Below are 23,316 nucleotides of genomic sequence, written 5' to 3'. Positions count from 1 at the left end.
TTCAAAGCTCAATGAGGTTACAAAACCAAAAAAAGTGCTTTAGTAAGTCAGTAAAAAGTAGGTAGGAGTATTTAAAACAAGAAAATCATAAGGGTGCCCATACTTATGCACCTGTCAAAATAAGGTTTGAATGCAGATTGCACATTTTCTGTTACAATAAACCTCATTTCAAGGCAGAAACATTACTGTGTCCAACAGTTATTAGATATATGAAACTGAAATAGCTGTTGCAAAAAAAACAATTTTTATAAAACATTAAGCTTAAGATTAATAGGGGTGCCCAAACTTTTTCATATAACTGTATTCTACAATACCCGATGCGTTAGAATCGGGCCACCATCTAGTATATCAATAATATCCCACAATACAAAAAAAATCCTATTTACTGAGAAATCTAAGCCCATGTGCACAAGTTGAGCATCTGGTGCATTTTTTACCTCAATATTTGTAAGCCAAAATCAGCAGTGGAACAATCAGAGGAAAAGTATAATAGAAACACGTCACCACTTCTGTATTTATCACCCACTCCTGGTTTTGGCTTACAAATACTGAGGTAAAAACTCATCAAATACTCAACATGTGCACGTAGTAAGAGTTATAGCTGTAGCAGAAGGATTACCAAACCATAGGCAGCATAAATTAGAACTTGTCTGAAAGATTGTAGCCAGGTATATTATTCTCTGAAATGTTCTGGCATTTTTAGAGAAGATATAGTTAGAAAATCTTGCAGGGAATCTGTCACATGATTCACGCAACCCAACCCACTCTAATAAACTCAAGATGAATTACCGTAGTTGCATCCACATGATTATCAGGTGGACCAAAAGGGATCACATCCTCAGAAAACCAGAATGCCAATTGTCCAGGATATTTGGGGACTGCTTGGCCATCATAAATCAGAGCCTGGCTGCATGATTGCATCCAGGTATGTTCTTCCCTGAAATGTTCCGATGTTAGAAGGTCCAGCTGGGGTCCATAGCCAGAGATGGGACTAGTCTGGCTCCATCTCTTTCTAAGAACCCCAGCTGGGGTCCATAGCCAGATATGGGACTAGTCTGGCTCCATCTCTTTCTAAGATCCCCAGCTGGGGTCCATAGCCAGAGATGGGACTAGTCTGGCTCCATCTCTTTCTATCGTCCCCACCTGGGGTCCATAGCCAGAGATGGGACTAGTCTGGCTCCGTCTCTTTCTAAGATCCCCAGCTGGGGTCCATAGCCAGAGATGGGACTAGTCTGGCTCCGTCTCTTTCTAAGATCCCCAGCTGGGGTCCATAGCCAGAGATGGGATTAGTCTGGCTCCATCTCTTTCTAAGATCCCCAGCTGGGGTCCATAGCCAGAGATGGGACTAGTCTGGCTCCATCTCTTTCTAAGATCCCCAGCTGGGGTCCATAGCCAGAGATGGGACTAGTCTGGCTCCATCTCTTTCTAAGATCCCCAGATGGGGTCCATAGCCAGAGATGGGACTAGTCTGGCTCCATCTCTTTCTAAGATCCCCAGCTGGGGTCCATAGCCATAGATGGGACTAGTCTGGCTCCGTCTCTTTCTAAGATCCCCAGCTGGGGTCCATAGCCAGAGATGGGACTAGTCTGGCTCCATCTCTTTCTAAGATCCCCAGCTGGGGTCCATAGCCAGAGATGGGACTAGTCTGGCTCCATTTCTTTCTAAGATCCTCAGCTGGGGTCCATAGCCAGAGATGGGACTAGTCTGGCTCCGTTTCTTTCTATCGTCCCCAGCTGGTTCTTTTAACTATGTATTCTCTGAAATGCATTTCAGATAAAAGATATACTTTTCTACAATCTTGCTGCCAGTTTCTGATTCATGCTTCCCATGGTATGGGCAGCATGAATAGCGTGATAGGTTCCCTTTAAGGTAAACATACATAATATATCAAAACAGTAGAAAGATAATGGAGCGAAAATTCAAGTGTGGAAGAAATTTACCAATTCTTGACTCTGTGAATTTGACTCCTGCAATTTTTCTTTCCCACATTTCTCTTAGGGTACGCTAACACTAGCTTAAACAAAATCGCTCCCATTCTCATCCAGAAGAGTGGTATGATTTTTTTTTCTCACTTGTCATCCGTATGCAATAGTTTTTTTTACTCAGCAGCTATTAATCATTTACAGGACCATTTATAGTTTCCTATATTACAGAACTGTAATGTATCCATAAAAATCAGATGCCGTACTGATGGTCCGTATGGCATGCAATTTGTTTTCTCACACCCATCAGATTTCGGAGTGAAATCTCAGCATACTGTGATTTTTTTTTCATGCCTAATACAGCTGAAAATACAGCCCGAGAGCAATACCTTTTTTATCAGTTTGAACTCATCTGATTTACACACTAGTATGAGCGAGCCCTTACACTCACTTTCCGCACCCTGCATTACTAATCCTAGAAAGGGGTCTAAGCACGCTGAGAGGACAGCGATCATCTTCCTTCGTCTTCTTCACCATCCATGAAATAGTGATAAATCTTTAAATCTTGCATGTGAAAGTGCTTTTATGAACACAGAATTTTACAGACACAGGTTGTGAGTTACTTTGCACTAGTTACAGCACCATAGGGAGGTGTCGTGGCTGCCAGCTTTTGTTACTTTTCAGTTTCCTGTTATTACACCCAAAAATACAATAATCTGCAATATATTTCAAAAACAGCCCTCATCAAATTTTTAGATAGTAGTAATATTTTATTGAGTTTTTACTTTATCTATACAAATATGAAGAGTCCAAAGTATTGTTTACTGTGTGTCCTCCTTATATTCATATCCCATACAGCTGCCTATTATCCTAAGGGGAGCGTACTGCTATAAATTCTTATCATAACAAGCTGTCTAGAGTTCTGGGAAAAGATGGCCTAGAAATATATTATTATGGTCTGTGGCCACCCGAAGTTACTTTGTGAAGTGTCCTAGGTGTACATAAAATACACATTCAAAAACTGAAAACAATGACATGATTGTAAAAGTGTCAGGAAATATTTTAGAAATTGGATGCATTTTTTTCTCGTATTTTTAGGATATTCATATATTGATTTGATATGTTTTGCCATATGTCCTCAAAGCTAATTCTTCTATACATCCTTCCCAATAAAGGCAGACAGTCTTTTATTTTAATGCAAAAATCTTTACACTGAAGGTTTCTTTAGCTACATGCCATCATTGCTGAAAATAAATTGGCAATGAAAAATTGGTAATATGGTAGATTTTCACACAAATAGCAATTGCGTAGGCTACAGCCCTTTAATACAGTATATTTGTATAAGTTAAAATTGACTAAGTAGTGCCCTCTAGTGGCAAACAGCACTGCAGCAGCAAATATGCATTGCCGCTAAAGAAAAGCTACGCGCTGCATCCTAAGGTCTGTTAGAATCACTGAATGTTGACTTGCAAAAATCTCCATCTAAATCCATCTGGCTGTCTATTTATCTATCTTGCCAACTTCATTTATTTTCTATTCTCCATATACAGATTTCAAATCAACAAATACTTACTACTTTCCCTTCCACTCCAATAGGCCCAACTGGCCCCCTTTCACCACGGTCTCCCTAAAAAGAAACACAACACTGAAAGTCAGCTTGCAATATCATTTATACCAATTTCTTCTTCTATTTTCAACCATATAGAGTCTAATGAAGACCAATTTTATTCATTGTTTAATCTCATCAAATATTATAAGAAAGTCAAGTTGTGCTAATCATGAGTTATGTATTTATTATAATGAATGTAATGATATTCACTTACCTTTAATCCAACAATGCCTCTGGGACCTGCTTCTCCCGGAGGTCCTCTCTCTCCCTAGTAAATACAGATGAACTAAAATTAATTATCCATTTTATTAGAGAGATGATGTTATGCGATGCTCCCTCTATTCCCTTGTAACGATTGGGCAGGATAGCGACCAGGGCAATCTTCTTTCTAAACTAGGTGATCAAAAACAGCAGCAGGTGATTACTACTAGTTTTGGAAATTGCTAGACCAGTTAAAGAAATTATAGTGGCATCCCAAGGTTCTAGGGTTTTGAAGGGTTGATGTCAGTATCCTTAGTGGTCTATGGCAGAAGAAGGGTTAATATTGCATACCTGGTAAAGGAATATTCACCTCTACACATACCAGCTACATGAAGGAAGGTTGAGACTAGAACCCCTCAAACAGTTATCTGCTTCTCAAAGTCCTCCATCTTTACAGTAGACAGTTTGCTCCCCATGACCCCTCTTCACACAAAATGCTCCCCATGATCCCCGCTGTACAGACTGCTCCCTCCTCTACCATTACAGACTATTCTCTATGGTTTAATCTCAAAGACTCCTTAACCCATTACTTGCCAAATTAGCAATTTTCATTTTTTTATTTTTTTTAATGACAGATTTTTAATGATTTGGGTCCTAATGAATCAGAAACATAATTTGCAAAAATTTTTCAAGTACGGATTTTTCAGAAAAGGGCGTCCCAATATTCAATTAAAAATGACAATGACATGATTTCCTATTTTGAAAACATTCATTTTACAAACACAACACAAAAAATTGGACCTACCGTATATACTCGAGTATAAGCCGACCCGAGTATAAGCCGACCCCCCTAATTTTGCCACAAAAAACTGGGAAACCTTATTGACTCGAGTATAAGCCTAGGGTGGAAAATGCAGCAGGTACCGGTGAATTTCAAAATTAAAAATAGATGCTCCATACCGTTCATTATGGCCCCATAGATGCTCCACATAAAGCTGTGCCACATATAATGCTCTGCACCGTTCATTATGGCCCCATAGATGCTCCACATAAAGCTGTGCCATATATACAATGCTCTGCACTGTTGCCCCATAGCTGTGCCATATATATAATGCTCTGCACCGTTGCCCCATAGCTGTGCCATATATATAATGCTCTGCACCGTTGCCCCATAGCTGTGCCATATAGTGCTCTGCACCGTTGCCCCATAGCTGTGCCATATAGTGCTCTGCACCGTCGCCCCATAGCTGTGCCATATAGTGCTGTGCACCGTTGCCCCATAGCTGTGCCATATAGTGCTCTGCACCGTTGCCCCATAGCTGTGCCATATAGTGCTCTGCACCGTTGCCCCATAGCTGTGCCATATAGTGCTCTGCACCATTGCCCCATAGCTGTGCCATATAGTGCTCTGCACCGTTGCCCCATAGCTGTGCCATATAGTGCTCTGCACCGTTGCCCCATAGCTGTGCCATATAGTGCTCTGCACCGTTGCCCCATAGATACTCCACATAAATCTGTGCCATTGCTGCTGCTGCAATAAAAAAAAAAACACATACTCACCTCTCTTGCTTGCAGCTCCTCAGCGTCCCGTCCCGGCGTCTCTCCGCACTGACTGATCAGGCAGAGGGCGGCGCGCACACTATATGCGTCATCGCGCCCTCTGACCTGCACAGTCAGTGCAGAGAGACGCCGGGAAGATGGTGCGCGGCGTGTGGATCGCGGACAGGTGAATATGACATACTTACCTGCTCCCGGCATCCCGCTCCTTCCCCTGGACAGCTGGTCTTCGGTGCCGCAGCCTCTTCCTCTATCAGCGGTCACCGTTACCGCTTCATTAGAGAAATGAATAGGCGGCTCCGCCCCTATGGGAGTGGAGTCCATATTCATTTCTCTAATGAGCGGTCCCACGTGACCGCTCAGGGGAAGAGGCTGCGGCACCCGGAGACCATGTGACGGGCAGGGGGAGCGACAGGAGCGCCGGAACTAGGTGAGTATATGACAGTCCTCACCCGCCGACCCCACCACCGATCATGACTCGAGTATAAGCCGAGAGGGGCACTTTCAGCCCAAAAATTTGGGCTGAAAATCTTGGCTTATACTCGAGTATATACGGTAATTATAAAAATTACAAAATCTTAGTTGCTAGAAGCTAAAGGTTAGGCATTCCCAAAAAAAGGACATTGGTAGTTAATGGGTTAATATGTAGCTCCTTCTCCACATAGACATTCTATTGTATCCATGGTCTGTAGGAAGCAGAACAGTGATAGTTTAATTTCCTATTTTCTGCATCTTAATATATACTTACCTTGTAATGTCTTCACATCCTGTTCTGTCCAGATGTGTCCGGATCCCAGAATTCCAAATGGCGGAAGTTCACCGACCGCCATATTGGGACACCCAAGTGTTGGGTATCTCAATATGGAAACTGCTGGTGGTACCAGCCTCTTACATGGTGCAACCAGTGGAACACCGTCGCACCACACACACACACTGTATACACATAGGCACCACACAAACACACACGGTATATGCCGTACGCACCACACACACTGTATATGCCGTTGCAGCCTCTTGTGCGGTACCTCCAGCGGAACACAGTCGCGAACACGCCGCCGCCGGGATTAGCCGAATGATTCACTGACCATCGCCATCTTTGTACAGAAGTAGCGCATGCTCAGTTTTAATGTGACTGCCGCTATCTGTCTGCACAAAGATGGCGGCGGTCTGATTTACTGCGCTTGCGTGAATTCCGCGTGAATCATTCTGCTGATCTTGGCGGCAGATGCACAATGTGTCTACAGGCAGAGGAAGCCGGTCACATTAAAGGGGTTTTCCCACGAACGAAAGTTCATTTTAAAAATTGTCTGTTTCTGACCGTGTACAGAGCATACCACATCTTCTGGGTAGGGGAGGAAGCAAAAGACAATACTGACATTAAAGCAGGGGATCACAGAGGATTCATTGTGTCAGGTAAAATATTTCACTGACTGTTTTTAAACAATATTTTACCTCACAAAATGTATCCTCTGCGATCTCCTGCTGTAATGTCAGTATTGTCTTTTGCTTCCTCCCCTGCCCAGGAGCTCTGGTATGTTCTGTACACGGTCAGACACAGACAATTTTTAAAATGAACTTTCGTTAGTGGGAAAACCCCTTTAAAAAAATATCAACGCCAAAATGGCTCTTCCTAAAAAGTACACCAATGACAATGAAAGGAAAGCAGCAAAGGCACAACATTGAAGACAACAACGGGCAAATGAGACTCTTGAAGAGCAACAGCATCGCTTGGACAAAAACAATGCATATAAGAGTAGGAGTCAAGCACATGAGTTCCCTGATGCAAAACAACACAGCACAGGAAGGAGAAAGACAGCAGACAAGGGGGATAGCACATGGGGTAGACAGGTCATAGAAGAGAGCACAGACGGGAGAAGTCAGCACATGGGGAAAGAGAGAGTGGATTAGTGGGTGAGCACATGGGGGAGAGATTCTCAATGCTGCAAAGCCTGCTCTCATCGTGACATTACCGCCCTCCCGATGCGATAGCATAGGGCCTCCATCTAGTACACTTATAATATAGGTGAGCACAGAGAGTCAGAGAGGATTGTGATTATGACTGGGAGAGTGCACTAGATGGCAATGCTAAGCTGCATTCTAAAATACGGTAGAATGTGACCAATTTGATGTCCTTGACAATATATTTCTCATGAAAGGAAATAGCAATAAGATGTAAAATAAAACATATAAAACCAATGTCTACACTTACCTCCTTCCCCGGTGCTCCAATAAATCCTGGTTCTCCACGAGATCCTGGCTCTCCCTTTAAAAAATAATTATATGGCAGGTTACAGTTGACAGTCTATAAAATTTTGCTTGGAATTTATAATATTGTTAACATGCTTTACAATGTCAGTTACCTTCTTATTAGAGTTGCACAAAACAATTCACAGGACCCTGGTGCAGCACCCATGTTGGTACTTTGTGGCAGCCAGACCATAGTACTGTGAACTTCGTATTGCCTGCTGGCATCCCAAGGGCTTCTTCTGGTGAGTAGGCTCCAGTGAGGTCATCATGACTTTGCAGGACGCACTAATTAAAAGAGGCACCCAGGATGACACCTTGATCTGGCTGCCACAATGCGCCAATATTGCTTGGCTTAAAAGGGTTGTCCACTATTAGGACAAACCCTTCTCGATCTGAATGTTTTCCCACATTATAATAAAAACACTTATACTCACCTCCCATGCCGACACTGTTCCTGAGGTGTCGATACTCATGTTCCCGGGGCTCAAGAGCAGTTGTTGTGAGATGTGAGCCCTGCACCCAATCAGAGCTGGCGTCATTGTCCTTGCCTCAGATGTATTAGTAATCAAGTGGAGGTGAGCAACCAGCCATAGCTCTCATTTCCTATTGATTACATATACATAGACAGTGACACCAGCATTGATTGGGTGCCGTGCTCACATGTTAGAACAGCTTCACGGGAGCCCCGGAAACAGGAGGTGAGTATAAGTGTTTTTGTTTTCCCATGGGGAAACATTTAGATTGAGCAGGGGTTGTCCTAGTAATAGGCAATCAAAATTAATGCTATTTCTCACTAATTAAATACAATTATTAAGAGTTACAATAACATTTTTGTTAAGTGTCAATTAAGTGAGTCAAGTGAGCACATTGAAAAAGCTAACAAAAACTCTTTGTCACTTATCCTCTAACTTACTAATCCTACAAATATAAAACTTGATTTGATATTACATTAAAATACACTAAAAGCTAAGGTAATAAAACTCGAAACCTCAAGTAAATCTAGAATGATAATAAAGTGTTTTTTTTAATAAAATCAATATAAGGTAACATAAGATTGCACTGATCAGCTATGAAATTCAAACCTAATATTTTGTAGGGCAAAATAACTGTGACTCAACAGGATATGGACTTCATAAGACCTCTGTAGGTGTCCTTTGTTATTCAGCCAAAGATGTTATGAGGTTAGACATCCATGGATTCTAGTTATTTTCCAGCAAATGCCACAAATGCTTAATTGGATTAAGATTTATAGGAGGTCAAGTTTACACCGTCCTTGTAGTCTCCAAACTTTTTCTGAACAATGCAGTGTGGCAGGGAGCATAAATCTTTTGAAAAGCAGTCATGGTCATTAGTGAATACTGCTGCGTTGAAGGACTATACTTGATTTGTAAAAATGTTCAGGTACTGTAAGTGGTCCATGTCAATGTACGATCTACATGAATGCCAGGAACCCATTAGAAAATTGCCAAGAGCATTACACTTCCTTCACCAGCTTGCCTTCTTCCCTTCAACCTCTACCATGTGTAAGCAACGCAAACACAAGTTATTAGTCCAGACCACAATCTTCTATCAGTTCATGATCTAGTTCTTATGTGAACATGCCCTCTTACGTTGCAGCAGTGGGTTCTCATGGTGAACTGCGGGGAACTCTTTGCTGAGACTGTTTCTCATGGTGCTAGCGGAGATCTCACTGAGGTCACCGTAGCTCAGGGGCAATAACTGAGATTAAGCCACCATTAGTCACCATAGCTTCAGAGGAATGGGCATTACGTGAGTATAACTGTGTTTGCTATATTAAATAAAAAAGTAATAGTGTGTTTTTTAATTTCAAATACTAGACTTTATTCTGAATGTGTGGTTTTTTACAATGCAACTATAGGATTAGTAATGGAGAAGCATCTTATAGATGACTCTCCATTACTAATTTATGGACTTGATCTCACCAAACAATACAAAGGTGACATCAACTGCACAAATATTAACCCCTTTACCCCCGAGGGTGGTTTGCATGAAAATGACCAGGCCAATTTTTACAATTCTGACCACTGTCCCTTTATGAGGTTATAACACTGGAGCGCTTCAACGGATCCTGGTGATTCTGACATTGTTTGCTCGTGACATATTGTACTTCATGACAGTGGTAAAATTTCTTTGATATGACTTGCGCTTATTTGTGAAAAAAAAAACAGAATTTTGGGGAAAATTTTGAAAATTTCGCAATTTTCCAACTTTGAATTTTCATGCCCTTAAATCACACAGATATGTCACACAAAATACTTAATAAGTAACATTTCCCACATGTCTACTTTACATCAGCACAATTTTGGAAACAATTTTTTTTTTTTGTTAGGGAGTTTATTAACCCTTCAGGTGCTTCACAGGAATTTTGGGAATGTTTAAAAAAATGAACATTTAGCTTTTTTTCACAAAAAATTTACTACAGATCCAATTTGCTTTATTTTACCAAGGGTAACAGGAGAATTTGCACCCCAAAAGTCATTGTACAATTTGTCCTGAGTACGCAGATACCCCATATGTGGGGGTAAACCACTGTTTGGGCGCATGGCAGAGCTCGGAGGGGAAGGAGCGTTTGACTTTGCAATGCAAAATTGTCTGGAATCGAAATCAGATGCCATGTCGCATTTTTAGAGCCCCTGATGTGCCTAAACAGTGGAAACCCCCCACCATTTTGGAAAGTAGACCCCCTAAGTAACTTATCTAGAAGTGTGGTGAGCACTTTGAACCCCCAAGTGCTTCACAGAAGTTTATAATGTAGAGCCGTAAAGATAAAAAATCATATTTTGTTTATAAAAATTATCTTTTCACCCCCAATTTTTTATTTTCCCAAGAGTAACAGGAGAAATTGGATGCCAAAACTTGTTCTGCAATTTGTCCTAAGTACGCTGATACCCCATGTGGGGGGGGCACCATCGTTTTGGCGCATGGCAGAGCTCGGAAGGGAAGGAGGGGCGTTTTGGAATGCAGACTTTGATGGAATGGTCTGCGGACGTCATGTTGCATTTGCAGAGCCAATGATGTGCGTAAACAGTAGAAACCCCCCACATGTGACCCCATTTTGGAAACTAGACCCCCCCCAAGGAACTTATCTAAAAGTGTTGTGAGAACTTTGAACCCCCAAGTGTTTCACTAAAGTTTATAACGCAGAACCGTGAAAATAAAAAATCATTTTTTTACCACAAAAATGATTTTTTAGCCCCCAACTTTTTATTTTCCCAAGGGTAACAGGAGGAATTGGACAGCAAAAGTTGTTGTCCAATATGTCCTGAGTACGCTGATACCCCATATGTGGGGGTAAACCACTGTTTGGGTGCACGGCAGAGCTCGGAAGTGAAGGAGCACTGTTTTACTTTTTCAACGCAGAATTGGCTGGAATTGAGATCCTTATTGGCTTCAGAAGGAGTAATGTAAGCAAAAATAATAACTGCAAATCCTAAAATGTCTATTAGGATAGGTTAATGCTAAATGACTTTTCCTCATCCTAGAATGCAGGCATGAAAAATAATGGTTAAATATACCAAACCTTTTGTCCAAGACCGCCTTTAGAGCCAGACTGGCCAGGTAAACCCTAGAAAACATATATAAGGCAACTTATATTATGAAAAGACCACCAAAGTATAACTTCAGAAAAGCATGATTACCAAGAAAATATATCACATTCACAATAGATTTAGAGAAATAGAACTAGGTGTGTTATTTAGCAATGTATGCAGAAGCCTTACTTACAGATAACCCTTGATGACCAGGAGCACCATGAATGCCATTTTGGCCAGTGCTGCCCTAGACATGAAAAAAAGAAGAATTAAAAAAAATACATAAAGGCAAAAAATCATTGTGATATTACTAATAAAAGATTGATTACATAAATAACCCACCTTTGATCCAGGAATTCCTGGGGTACCATCCTTGCCATCAATACCTGGTAGGCCCTGTAGTGGCAGAAAAAGAGTTGCTAATGTTACTTTCATCTCCCATCAAAAACTTCAATACTACCCTACTTCAGCACTCATTGGTCAAGTGGATTTGATGTTTACTTATGCTTACAAGTGCCTGAAACCTCTTATAAACTATTGCTTGAAGAACTTGAAGGGCAGTGGTACATAATTATATTCCACTATTTCCTATTGATCCCTATTGCTATGTTAAACAAAAACTTACATTGTTGCCCTTTGGTCCCATTGCTCCAATCTGTCCAATACCTCCCCGAGCACCCTGCAATAGAAATTGGTTGATGACTTAAGAAACACTTAGATGGAAACACAAACTGCATGCATAGAATTAGACTTTGAATCATAGCATAGCTGCCTGCATGTGGCGCATTTGGTCCGTGGAACCAGTGTGCCAAAGGGCTGCACCTGCCTAGGAAGGAGTGAAACTTAGAGGCTACCTGGTGTTCACTGGGGCTTCTGAAGCTGGAGACAGATTGTGCTGCAGTTAGCCCCCAGGTACCACTGCTAGGCTGGCGTCGGTACTGCAGCTGCCAATCCCAGGGGTCGGGTTCGCTGACACTCGAAGACATGACTGAGGTCACTGACTAGCTGAAACTGGATACTCACAGATTGTACTGACAATGTGGATGGAGGAGATAGGTTCTTATTCACACCCATAGATATCAGGAACAGTTCTGGAGCTGGCCACACTAGGACCAGGAACAACAGACACAGGCCTGTCCACACCAGGACCAGAGTTTGGGTATAGATACCGCAGATGCGGCTTCAGGAATATGATGCCACTGAACATGAACATGGGCAAACTATACTGGAATAATGGGACACATAATGTGGGAATAACTTTATAATAAGTTAATCAATATGGAATAAATGGAGCTACAATAATAAATAATAATAATATACTATGGGAACGTAGGATACAGGAATAGTACTAACAGATAATCCACCTAACCATAACTATAAAAGTTGCTCAGGCACCTCCATATTGGGGAGGGTGCCTTTTGTACGAGATGCCTCCCAGGTATTGACTGGGAGACATCTAGCAGATGTTCACATTAAGTAAATGCCTCCCAGCTGTCAGCTGGGGGCATTTCACCATGTTCGCATACTGCGCCGTTAAAAGCAGGGTGCGCGCGCACATACTAGACACTGCGGCACGCACACAGACCAGGAAGCAGGAGCACACCATGGACCACGCCGGAGCAAGGGCGGTGAGTAAGCCTGAGTCTCCACATGGTGGGAGGAGGGGAACCATGCGGAGGCGCCGACAGACGCTACAGTAGATTTAATAATGTATTTACATATTTTTGGTTACAAATATGTTGGGAAGATAAATATTATCAATTATTGTAGGTTCATTTGTACCATATTAGGTTTGTGTAATGAAAATAGCCGAATTTGGGATTTTTTTAGGTGTAAAATTGTTAAAGAAGAACATTATTATTATTATACATTGATACATTATCATCCCTGTCCCCATTGGGGCTCACAATCTAAATTCCCTATGAGTATGTCTTTGGAGTGTGAAAGGAAACGCACACAAACAGGGAGAAAATGAAAACTCTTGCAGATGTTGTCCTTGGAGGGTTTTAAACCCAGGACTCAAGTGCTGCAACGTAACAGTGCCAACCACTGAGCCATTGTGCTGCCCATCAACATGAAAATAATTTAGGAATAATCCTTTATCAAACGAGGGAAACTAACAACTTAACCTTTAAATATGGAGTTGTTATATGTATTTTACATTTAAATAAGCACAATTTCATAGGACATTAATATCGCTTCCATACCTATAAGAAGGGTCCAATGATAAAGGTAAGCAATTCTAGACCATAACTGGTGCACACTATAAAAAGGTGGATATACTAATTTCCTAACTCACTTCTTCTTATTCCAGATGTTTGTGCATATAAATAAGAAACAAGAATATCGAAGACACAGTGACCATGTTCACAAAATGATAGTGCAGCTCTCTTAAAATATGCATCAGTGAATTCTTCATGGATCAGGTATCTAATGTTAAATATAATTATAATATTAAGTCACATATTAATATTAAACAGAAGATGAAACAAGTTTGACTCACCCCGTCTCCTTTCTCACCCGGCTCTCCTGGAGGCCCTTTTGGCCCCTCCTCACCCTGCAACAGACATAAAGGAGTAAAGACTTTGCAAGGCCGGACTCATTAAGGATAATAACCATCCTAAGTGCAGTTTAATTAAACACTCTTACTCTCCGGGGGATTCTGTAATGAGGACTGAGAAATCCGCACTAACAGGATGTGGGATTTCACCTTTGTGTTCCCTGCTGTAGTAAAATGTAATGTTCTGAACATGTATCCAAACTAGCAAAAATCACTGTATAACGATAGACAGCATTGTATAATACCGGATGCACTACTTGTATAATATTTCATACACACAAATACAGTGCTGTGTTATGTTATGTCAACTTACAGGCTTCCCTGCTGCACCGACTGATCCGATCATTCCCTTATATCCGATGGGACCCTAATAAATTGACAGGAAAAAGTTTACTGTTAGAATCAATCACAGATCTGTATATTAATGCTTTTCTCCAAAAACTCTATTTCTATCCATGGCATGGTCGCATCCGCATGTAGACAAAACTTAATAATTCACTGTTTTGGAATGTGTTCAAACACTAAATAGTTGCTGACAGTAGATGTAATTTTGGAAACAACAGTGCTGTGAATTTCCTGAGTACAAAGGCATCACATATAAAATTCTAGTCTAAAAACTGATACACCTTAGCTTTAATTTAACAGTACCATTTCCATAAACAGGTACAGAGATACACAACGGGAACCTCTTAACTCTGTAAACTCTGTCTTTTGTCTGCAATGGTGATCCCATCATAAAACAATAACAGGATCAGGAAAATTATTAAAACAAGAATGTAGCCATCCAGACAACACAAAATCTAACGCAAAAATATGTCCATTTTGGATTTACAGAGAAGTTCTGGTCATAAAACTGATTTACCGTCTCTCCTTTGGGTCCACTGTTTCCTGGAAAACCACGAATACCCTGTGGGCCCTGTAATAAAAAAATAAAATAATGTACAACATACTGTATATACAAAAAATGGCACATATACTGTAGATGAAATCAAAAGTGTTATATACCAGGGGTGGGCAATTAATAAGATGCCACATGAGAAACCAAGATTGTAGCGAAGAATCAAACCAAACGGCTGAAATTAATTCTGTATTGTATTCAATATTAATATTATTGCTATTATTATTATTTAATATGAATTGTAATGCTTACTATTGAGCTTAAGTATGTTGTCTAGCTGTTACTGCCAACAAATGTTATGTGAGTGTTTATTGTAACATGCTTTATTTACCTGTAGCAGCTAATGAAAACTATATAATTTACTGCTTTTAATAAAGTTTATAGAAAACAGTAAATCATACTGCTTGTTATTCAGCCGTTACACCATGTTCAACAGCTCCCAACACACATTATAAAGCCTCCACAACCCCTCAAGTAGTATGATACCCCCCAGTCACCCACACAGTATGATTCCCTTCAAACCCCCACACACAGTATGATGGCTCCCACAGCCCCCTACACACTATGATTTCCCCACAACCCCCCCACACTCAGTAGGATGGCCCCGACAGATCCCCAAACACCTGATCCCCACACAGTGTAATGCCCCCACATCCTCCAACACACAGTATGATCCCCAACGGTCCCCTCACACAGTGTGATCATTCACAGTATCTACACACAGTATGATCCCCCATCACCTCCATACACAGGCTAACACAACTCTTCAACACAGTATAATCCCCTACAGCCCTCCACACAGAATGATGCCTCTATAACCCTCACACATTATGATGCCCTATCACACATACAGTATAATCCACTACATTCCCCCCATACAGAGTGTGATGTCCCCTCAGCTCCCCACACACAATATGATGTCTCCACAGCTTTCCACACACAGTATAATATCCCCTCTCTCCCCCCCACAGACACAGTATGAAAGCCCCTATTGATCCCCACTCAGTATAATTCCCCAGAACCCCCACAAAGGATGATGAACCACACTTCTCCCAGAACACAGAACAATTTCCCCAGCCCTCCTCACAGAATGATTTTAACCAAAGCCTATAACAATGTATCATTTCCCCAATAACATCACCACAAAATATGATGGGTCCCACAGTCCCCAAAACCGTATGATCACCCACAATTCCCCTTTCACACAGTATGATGTCTCCACTGCCATCCACACACCGTATGATGGTGTGGAACCCCTGAGGGTCCAGTCGCCACAGAAGTACTGCACCTCAGCCAGAGGTGTGGTACTCCGCTCTCAGGTAAGGAGGGGGCACTACCCAGAACCCACACAAGCATCCAACACTAGACCTCTATAGGCCTGGGGGGAACTAGGTAGAGGGTGTGGGAGGAGAGAGTGGAGTTGTCATAGAAACAAGAGGGAAGAGTCAGTTAGGGAGTTAGACAGTTGGAGGTGGGGTCTTGAGCAGTGAGGAGCTCATCCCAGCACCAGAGAACAGAGAGAGAACAAGGAAGATAGAGAGAAGCTCCTGACAGAAAGAAGAGAGAGAAGGGGTCCTAGGGGCACGGATAGTGAGAAATCCACCCATGCGGCCCGAATCCACGCCAACTGTAGTTGGATAGAGGGACAAGGTCGCAGTGGGGGAACCGGCCCCCAGACTAGTGGAGAACTACAAGGCTCAGCTAGCCAGCCAGAGGCTGTGGTATCTGTACGTGCCACAACCACACACACTCGCTGAAAAGGCAGCCACATAGGATCAAGGGGACCAGAAGGACATCGCCCGACAGGATCCGAGGCTGCTGGCTTGGGACACTGTGTGTGAAGGCACAGGGCAGGAGAGGCTGAAGCCAGAGCAGTGAGACGGCCAGGAAAGGAACATAAGAAGGGGATCCTGGCTAAGTGTACTCCAAATCACCTGAGAGCTGGCTGGACCACAAACCAGGAGGACACAGCACCCCGGCTGGGGACTGCTTCTAAGAACTGTGAGTAAACTATGGAAAACTGCACCATGCTGTGTCCTCTGAATTATTACTGCATCACCTGCCCTGCATCACAACATTCGCCATCATTGACTTTAACTCTGTAACTGCCCTGGGTTCTAGCTCTACCCGTGGAGAGCTGAAACATCTCTGCTGCATCACCATCTTCCCCAGTGGACCTGAACCGCAGCGTTGGCCATTTCCCTATTGCCGAACACCACGGGTGGCATCACGAACAATTCCCCTACAAACTTTATTTTCCCCTTTCATTAATTTTATTGGAAGCCCAGGGCCATGGACCGGGTCACTGCTGCTGTGACATCCCTTTCAAGAACCGTCGGACCCCGTTCGAGTACCCCACAGTTCTGGCGGGCACTCCAATGGATCCCCACAGCCTTCCACACAGTATGATGGCCACCCCACAGTCCCTGAACACACAATATGATCCCAGACAATATGATACGCCTACAGCTTTCCTAACAAGTATAAACTGACAATAAGAAAAAGGATGGCAAAAACTACCTGCTCCCCTGTTCCACTGCGGTCTGTGCTGTATGTGGGTTGTGGTTGTGTGCAGCAGGTGCAGTCTAGTGACATCATTAATACATTTTTAAGCCATTTATTTACAGAAAATTACTAGAAATTACCGGGGGTCCTGGGATTCCTTGTTCACCAGAAATGCCAACATCTCCCTTTGGGCCCTGTAATTAAGAATATAGAACGATACAATTTACTTACTGAAATGTACTGTATGTACTGTTTTAATTTATAGTAACTCAGTAAGGGGTCACACATGAAGAATATGTTACTATTGGTCATGTTTAATTCACTCACCAAATAGATTCTAAAGACAGTTCCTAACGATCCCTCTTGTCATTTAAATTACCCATAAATCTTGCATACGACCAGTCAATGTAAATGACATTTTTGTATGCAGGTATGCATTAATACCTGCATGCAGCCATCTCCCCATAAATAATTATTTACTTACTGTTATTCCTTGTTTTCCTGACTCACCAAGGGGACCTGGGCGTCCTTTGTGGCCCTAGAAATCAAGAAATCTGATTATTAAAAACAATTTCATAGTTTTGGTATCATTAATAAAAGGTTTGGTATCAAATTGCTAAATATAAAATGTTATATAAATAAAAGACAAACCGCTATAATACAAAAATGCTATAATACAGTAACAGGATGTGAATTAGTTCTAACATGGCTTAATGCTACTTGGATGTTAAAGAATAATCCCTGCCAGTATTGTGCCTTAACGTGCTACAATATAGGCATCAAAAAGGGCAGTCAGTTTCTTCTATGCTATGGTTAAATAATAAATTGATGCTTAAGGCTAAACAGGGGAACACTGTTGTCTTGCTGTAATAAACATGACCAGGGCAAATGTTTGCAAGAATTAGCTGTGGGTTTTCTCCCATACCACAGTCCACGTAGATACTGTTGAGCATCCAAAGTCATATGTATATATATATATATATATATATATATACAGTATATATATATATATATATATATATATATATATATATATATATATATACAGTATAAATACATATACAGTTATATGAAAAAGTTTGGGCACCCCTATTAATCTTGAGCTTATTGTTTTATCAAAATAGTTTTTTTTGCAACAGCTATTTCAGTTTCATATATCTAATAACTGTTGGACACAGTAATGTTTCTGCCTTGAAATGAGGTTGATTGTACTAACAGAAAATGTGCAATCTGCAAATTTGACAGGTGCATAAGTATGGGCACCCTTATCATTTTCTTGTTTTAAATACTCCTACCTACTTTTTACTGACTTAGGCTGGTTTCACACTTGCGTTTTTGTCTGCAGCGTTTTTTTCTCCTATATTTAACATTGAAAACGCATGCGTTTTTTTGCACATGCGTTTGGTCGCGTTTTCAAACGCATGCGTTTTTTGTCTGCATGCGTTCATTTTCAAAAATGCTACCTGCAGTATTTTCTTGCGCGTTTTTTTGCCGCGAAAAAACGCATGCGTTTTTTCGCGGCAAAAAAATGCATTGCTGTCTATGTAAACGCATGCGTTTTTAAGCACATGCGTTTGTTTGCGCTAAAAACGCATGCGTTTTTATAGAAATTTTCCCTTCATCTCTAAACTCCTGGAACGCCTGGTCCACTCCCGTCTTACCCGCTATCTCTCAGATAATTCTCTTCTCGACCCTCTTCAATCTGGTTTCCGCTCTTTACACTCTACTGAAACTGCCCTCACTAAAGTCTCTAATGACCTACTAACAGCTAAATCTAATGGTCACTATTCCATGCTAATTCTCTTGGATCTCTCCGCAGCATTCGACACTGTGGATCATCAGCTCCTCCTCACTATGCTCCGCTCCATCGGCCTCAAGGACACCGTTCTCTCTTGGTTCTCCTCCTATCTCTCTGGCCGATCCTTCACTGTTTGTTTTGCTGGTTCCTCCTCCTCTCACCTTCCCCTTACTGTTGGGGTTCCTCAAGGATCAGTCCTAGGCCCCCTCCTCTTCTCTTTGTATACTGCCCCTATTGGACAAACAATCAGTAGATTTGGTTTCCAGTACCATCTCTATGCTGACGACACCCAATTATATACCTCTTCTCCTGTTATCACGCCGACCTTTTTAGAAAACACCAGTGATTGTCTTACCGCTGTCTCTAACATCATGTCCTCCCTCTATCTGAAACTGAACCTGTCAAAAACTGAACTCCTCGTGTTCTCTCCCTCTACAAACCTACCTTTGCCCGACATTGCCATCTCTGTGTGCGGTTCCACCATTACTCCAAAGCAACATGCCCGCTGCCTTGGAGTCATCCTTGATTCCGAGCTTTCATTCACCCCCCATATCCGATCACTGTCTCGCTCTTCTTATCTGCATCTCAAAAACATTTCCAGAATTCGCCCTTTTCTTACTTTCGACTCTGCAAAAACTCTTACTGTCTCACTTATTCATTCTCGTCTGGACTATTGTAACTCTCTACTAATTGGCCTACCTTTTACCAGACTCTCCCCGCTCCAATCTGTCCTGAATGCTGCTGCCAGGATCATATTCCTCGCCAACCGTTACACCGATGCCTCTACCTTGTGCCAGTCATTACACTGGCTACCCATCCAATCCAGAATCCAGTACAAAACTACTACCCTCATCCACAAAGCACTCCATGGCTCAGCACCACCCTACATCTCCTCTCTGGTCTCAGTCTACCAACCTACCCGTGCCCTCCGCTCTGCTAATGACCTCAGGTTAGCATCCTCAATAATCAGAACCTCCCACTCCCGTCTCCAAGACTTTACACGTGCGGCGCCGATTCTTTGGAATGCACTACCTAGGTTAATACAATTAATCCCCAATCCCCACAGTTTTAAGCGTGCACTAAAAACTCATTTGTTCAGATTGGCCTACCGCCTCAACGCATTAACCTAATTATCCCTGTGTGGCCTATTAATAAAAAACAACAACATAATTACGTTCCTCCATCATGTTCTCATACACTTTATGCAGTTAATAGCCTCTGTGTCTGTACTGTTACATACTTAGGCAGTTAACTGGTTCATGCAGCTTTACATGAACACTAGAGCCTTACACTATGGCTGGTCCAAATAACTAAAGCAATTGTTACCATCCACCTCTTGTGTCTCCCCTTTTCCTCATAGATTGTAAGCTTGCGAGCAGGGCCCTCATTCCTCCTGGTATCTGTTTTGAACTGTGATTTCTGTTATGCTGTAATGTCTGTTGTCTGTATAAGTCCCCTCTATAAGTTGTAAAGCGCTGCGGAATATGTTGGCGCTATATAAATAAAATTATTATTATTATTATTATTATTATAGAAAAAAACCAGAAAACACACTGAAAAGCCACCCACCACCATCAAGGTGATAAAGGGATCTAAACCCTAACCCTAACTCTACCCCTAACCTCACCCCTAACCGTTTAATGAACATTTTCTGACAGTCATATTGCCACGTATTTAAGTGCCACGTATCACGTATTTCAGTGCCACGTGCCACGTGCCACGTATTTAATACGTGGCACGTGGCACTTAAATATGTGCCACGTGGCACTTAAATATGTGGCACGTGGTACTTTAATACGTGGCACGTGGCACTTAAATACGTGGCACGTGGCATACGTGGCACTGAAATACGTGGCACGTGGCACTTTAATACGTGGCACGTGGCACTTAAATATTTAAGTGCCACGTGCCACGTATTAAAGTGCCACGTGCCACGTATTTCAGTGCCACGTATGCCACGTGCCACGTATTTAAGTGCCACGTGCCACGTATTAAAGTGCCACGTGCCACATATTTAAGTGCCACGTGCCACGTATTTAAGTGCCATGTGCCACGTATTTCAGTGCCACGTATGCCACGTGCCACGTATTTAAGTGCCACGTGCCACGTATTTAAGTGCCACGTATTTGAGTGCCACGTATTTAAGTACCACGTATTTCAGTTGCACGTATTTCAGTGCCACGTATTTCAGTCACGTTTAGGGTTAGGGTTAGGGGTAGGGGTAGGGTTAGGGTTTTCTTGTTTTTTCTTGTGTTTTCTTGTGTTTTTCTATAAAAACGCATGCGTCTAAAAAACGCATGCGTTTTACCGCGTTTACATGCGTTTTTCACACATGCGTTTTTTTTAAAAAACGCATGCAGACAAAAACGCAAGTGTGAAACCAGCCTTTAAAGCACTTTTTTTGGTTTTGTAACCTCATTGAGCTTTGAACTTCATAGCCAGGTGTATGCAATCATGAGAAAAGCTACTTAAAGTGGCCACTTGCAAGTTGTTCTCCTGTTTGAATCTCCTCTGAAGAGTGGCATCATGGGCTCCTCAAAACAACGGTCAAATGATCTGAAAATAAAGATTATTCAACATAGTTGTTCAGGGGAAGGATACAAAAAGCTGTCTCAGAGATTTAACCTGTCAATTTCCACTGTGAGGAACATAGTAAGGAAATGGAAGAACACAGGTACAGTTCTTGTTAAGGCCAGAAGTGGCAGGCCAAGAAAAACATCAGAAAGGCAGAGAAGAAGAATGGTGAGATCAGTCAAGGACAATCCTCAGACCACCTCCAGAGAGCTGCAGCATCAACTTGCTGCAGATGGTGTCACTGTGCATTGGTCAACTATACAACGCACTTTGCACAAGGAGAAGCTGTATGGGAGAGTGATGCGAAAGAAGCCGTTTCTGCAAGCACGCCACAAACAGAGTCGGCTGAGGTATGCAAAAGCACATTTGGAGAAGCCAATTTCTTTTTGGAAGAAGGTCCTGTGGACTGATGAAACCAAGATTGAGTTGTTTGGTCATACAAAAAGGCGTTATGCATGGCAGCAAAAAAGCACAGGATTCCAAGAAAAACACTTGCTACCCACAGTAAAATTTGGTGGAGGTTCCATCATGCTTTGGGGCTGTGTGGCCAATGCCGGCACCGGGAATCTTGTTAAAGTTGAGGGACGCATGGATTCCTCTCAGTATCAGCAGATTCTTGACAATAATGTTCATGAATCAGTGACAAAGTTGAAGTTACGCAGGGGATGGATCTTTCAGCAAGACAATGATGCAAAACACCGCTCCAAATCTACTTAGGCATTCATGCAGAGGAACAATTACACTGTTCTAGAATGGCCATCCCAGTCCCCAGACCTGAATATCATTGAACATCTGTGGGATCATTTGAAGAGGGCTGTCTATGCTCGGCGACCATCAAACTTAACTGGACTGGAATTGTTTTGTAAAGAGGAATGGTCAAAAATACCTTCATCCAGGATCCAGGAACTCATTAAAAGCTACAGGAAGCGACTAGAGGCTGTTATTTTTGCAAAAGGAGGATCTACTAAATATTAATGTCACTTTTCTGGTGATGTGCCCATACTTATGCACCTGTCAAATTTTGTTTGAATGCAGATTGCACATTTTCTGTTAGTACAATAAACCTCATTTCAAGGCAGAAACATTACTGTGTCCAACAGTTATTAGATATATGGAACTAAAATAGCTGTTGCAAAAAAAACAATTTTTATAAAACATTAAGCTTAAAATTAATAGGTGTGCCCAAACTTTTTCATATAACTGTAATATAGTGCTTTTCACTAAATTGGAACATCATCAAAAAGTTAATTTATTTCAGTTCTTCAATGCAAAAAGTCATATATTATATAGAGTCATTACAAACAGCGTGATCTATTTCTTTTATTTGTGTTAATGTTGATGATTATGGCTTACAGCCAATGAAACCCCAAAAGTTGTTATCTCAGTATATTAGAATACTTTATAACACCAGATTGAAAAATGATTTTAAAATCAGAAATGTTGACCTACTGAAATGTATGTTCAGTGAATGCACACAATACTTGGTCGGGGATCCTTTTTCATCAATTACTGCATCAATGCGGCGTGGCATGGAGGCATCATCCTGTGGCACCGCTGAGGTGTTATGGAAGCCCAGGTTGCTTTGATAGCAGCCTTCAGCTCGTCTGCATTGTTGGGTCTGGTGTCTCTCATCTTCCTCTTGACAATAACCCATAGATTATTTATGGGGTTAAGGTCTGGCGAGTTTGCTGGCCAATCAAGCACAGTGATACTGTTGTTTTTAAACCAGGTATTGGTACTTTGGGCACTGTAGACAGGTGCCAAGTCCTGCTGGAGAATTAAATTTCCATCTCCAAAAAGCTTGTCGGCAGAGGGAAGCATGAAGTGCTCTAAAATTTCCTGGTAGATGGCTGCGCTAACTTTAGTCTTGATAAAACAGAGTGTACCTACACCA

General features: G+C 41.9%; 1 protein-coding gene across 1 annotated transcript in view; it reads right to left on the bottom strand.

The window, feature by feature from the left end:
• The window catches only part of COL9A2 (collagen type IX alpha 2 chain), an 89,427-nt gene that overhangs the window by 14,307 nt on the left and 51,804 nt on the right, over positions 1-23,316 (bottom strand). Inside the window, exons 12-23 of the mRNA XM_077296069.1 lie at positions 17,535-17,588; positions 17,191-17,244; positions 14,510-14,563; positions 13,961-14,014; positions 13,591-13,644; positions 11,713-11,766; positions 11,430-11,483; positions 11,281-11,334; positions 11,078-11,122; positions 7,499-7,552; positions 3,746-3,799; positions 3,496-3,549 (exon numbers count right to left, since the gene is read on the bottom strand). Coding sequence (XP_077152184.1) covers positions 3,496-3,549; positions 3,746-3,799; positions 7,499-7,552; positions 11,078-11,122; positions 11,281-11,334; positions 11,430-11,483; positions 11,713-11,766; positions 13,591-13,644; positions 13,961-14,014; positions 14,510-14,563; positions 17,191-17,244; positions 17,535-17,588 — 639 coding nt within the window. The remainder of the gene's footprint in view (positions 1-3,495; positions 3,550-3,745; positions 3,800-7,498; positions 7,553-11,077; positions 11,123-11,280; positions 11,335-11,429; positions 11,484-11,712; positions 11,767-13,590; positions 13,645-13,960; positions 14,015-14,509; positions 14,564-17,190; positions 17,245-17,534; positions 17,589-23,316) is intronic.

The sequence above is a fragment of the Ranitomeya variabilis genome, chromosome 3 (assembly GCF_051348905.1).
Source record: "Ranitomeya variabilis isolate aRanVar5 chromosome 3, aRanVar5.hap1, whole genome shotgun sequence".
NCBI classification, from domain to species: domain Eukaryota; kingdom Metazoa; phylum Chordata; class Amphibia; order Anura; family Dendrobatidae; genus Ranitomeya; species Ranitomeya variabilis.
Note: the sequence above shows the minus strand (reverse complement) of the source record. Positions and strands in the feature narration are given on the sequence as shown.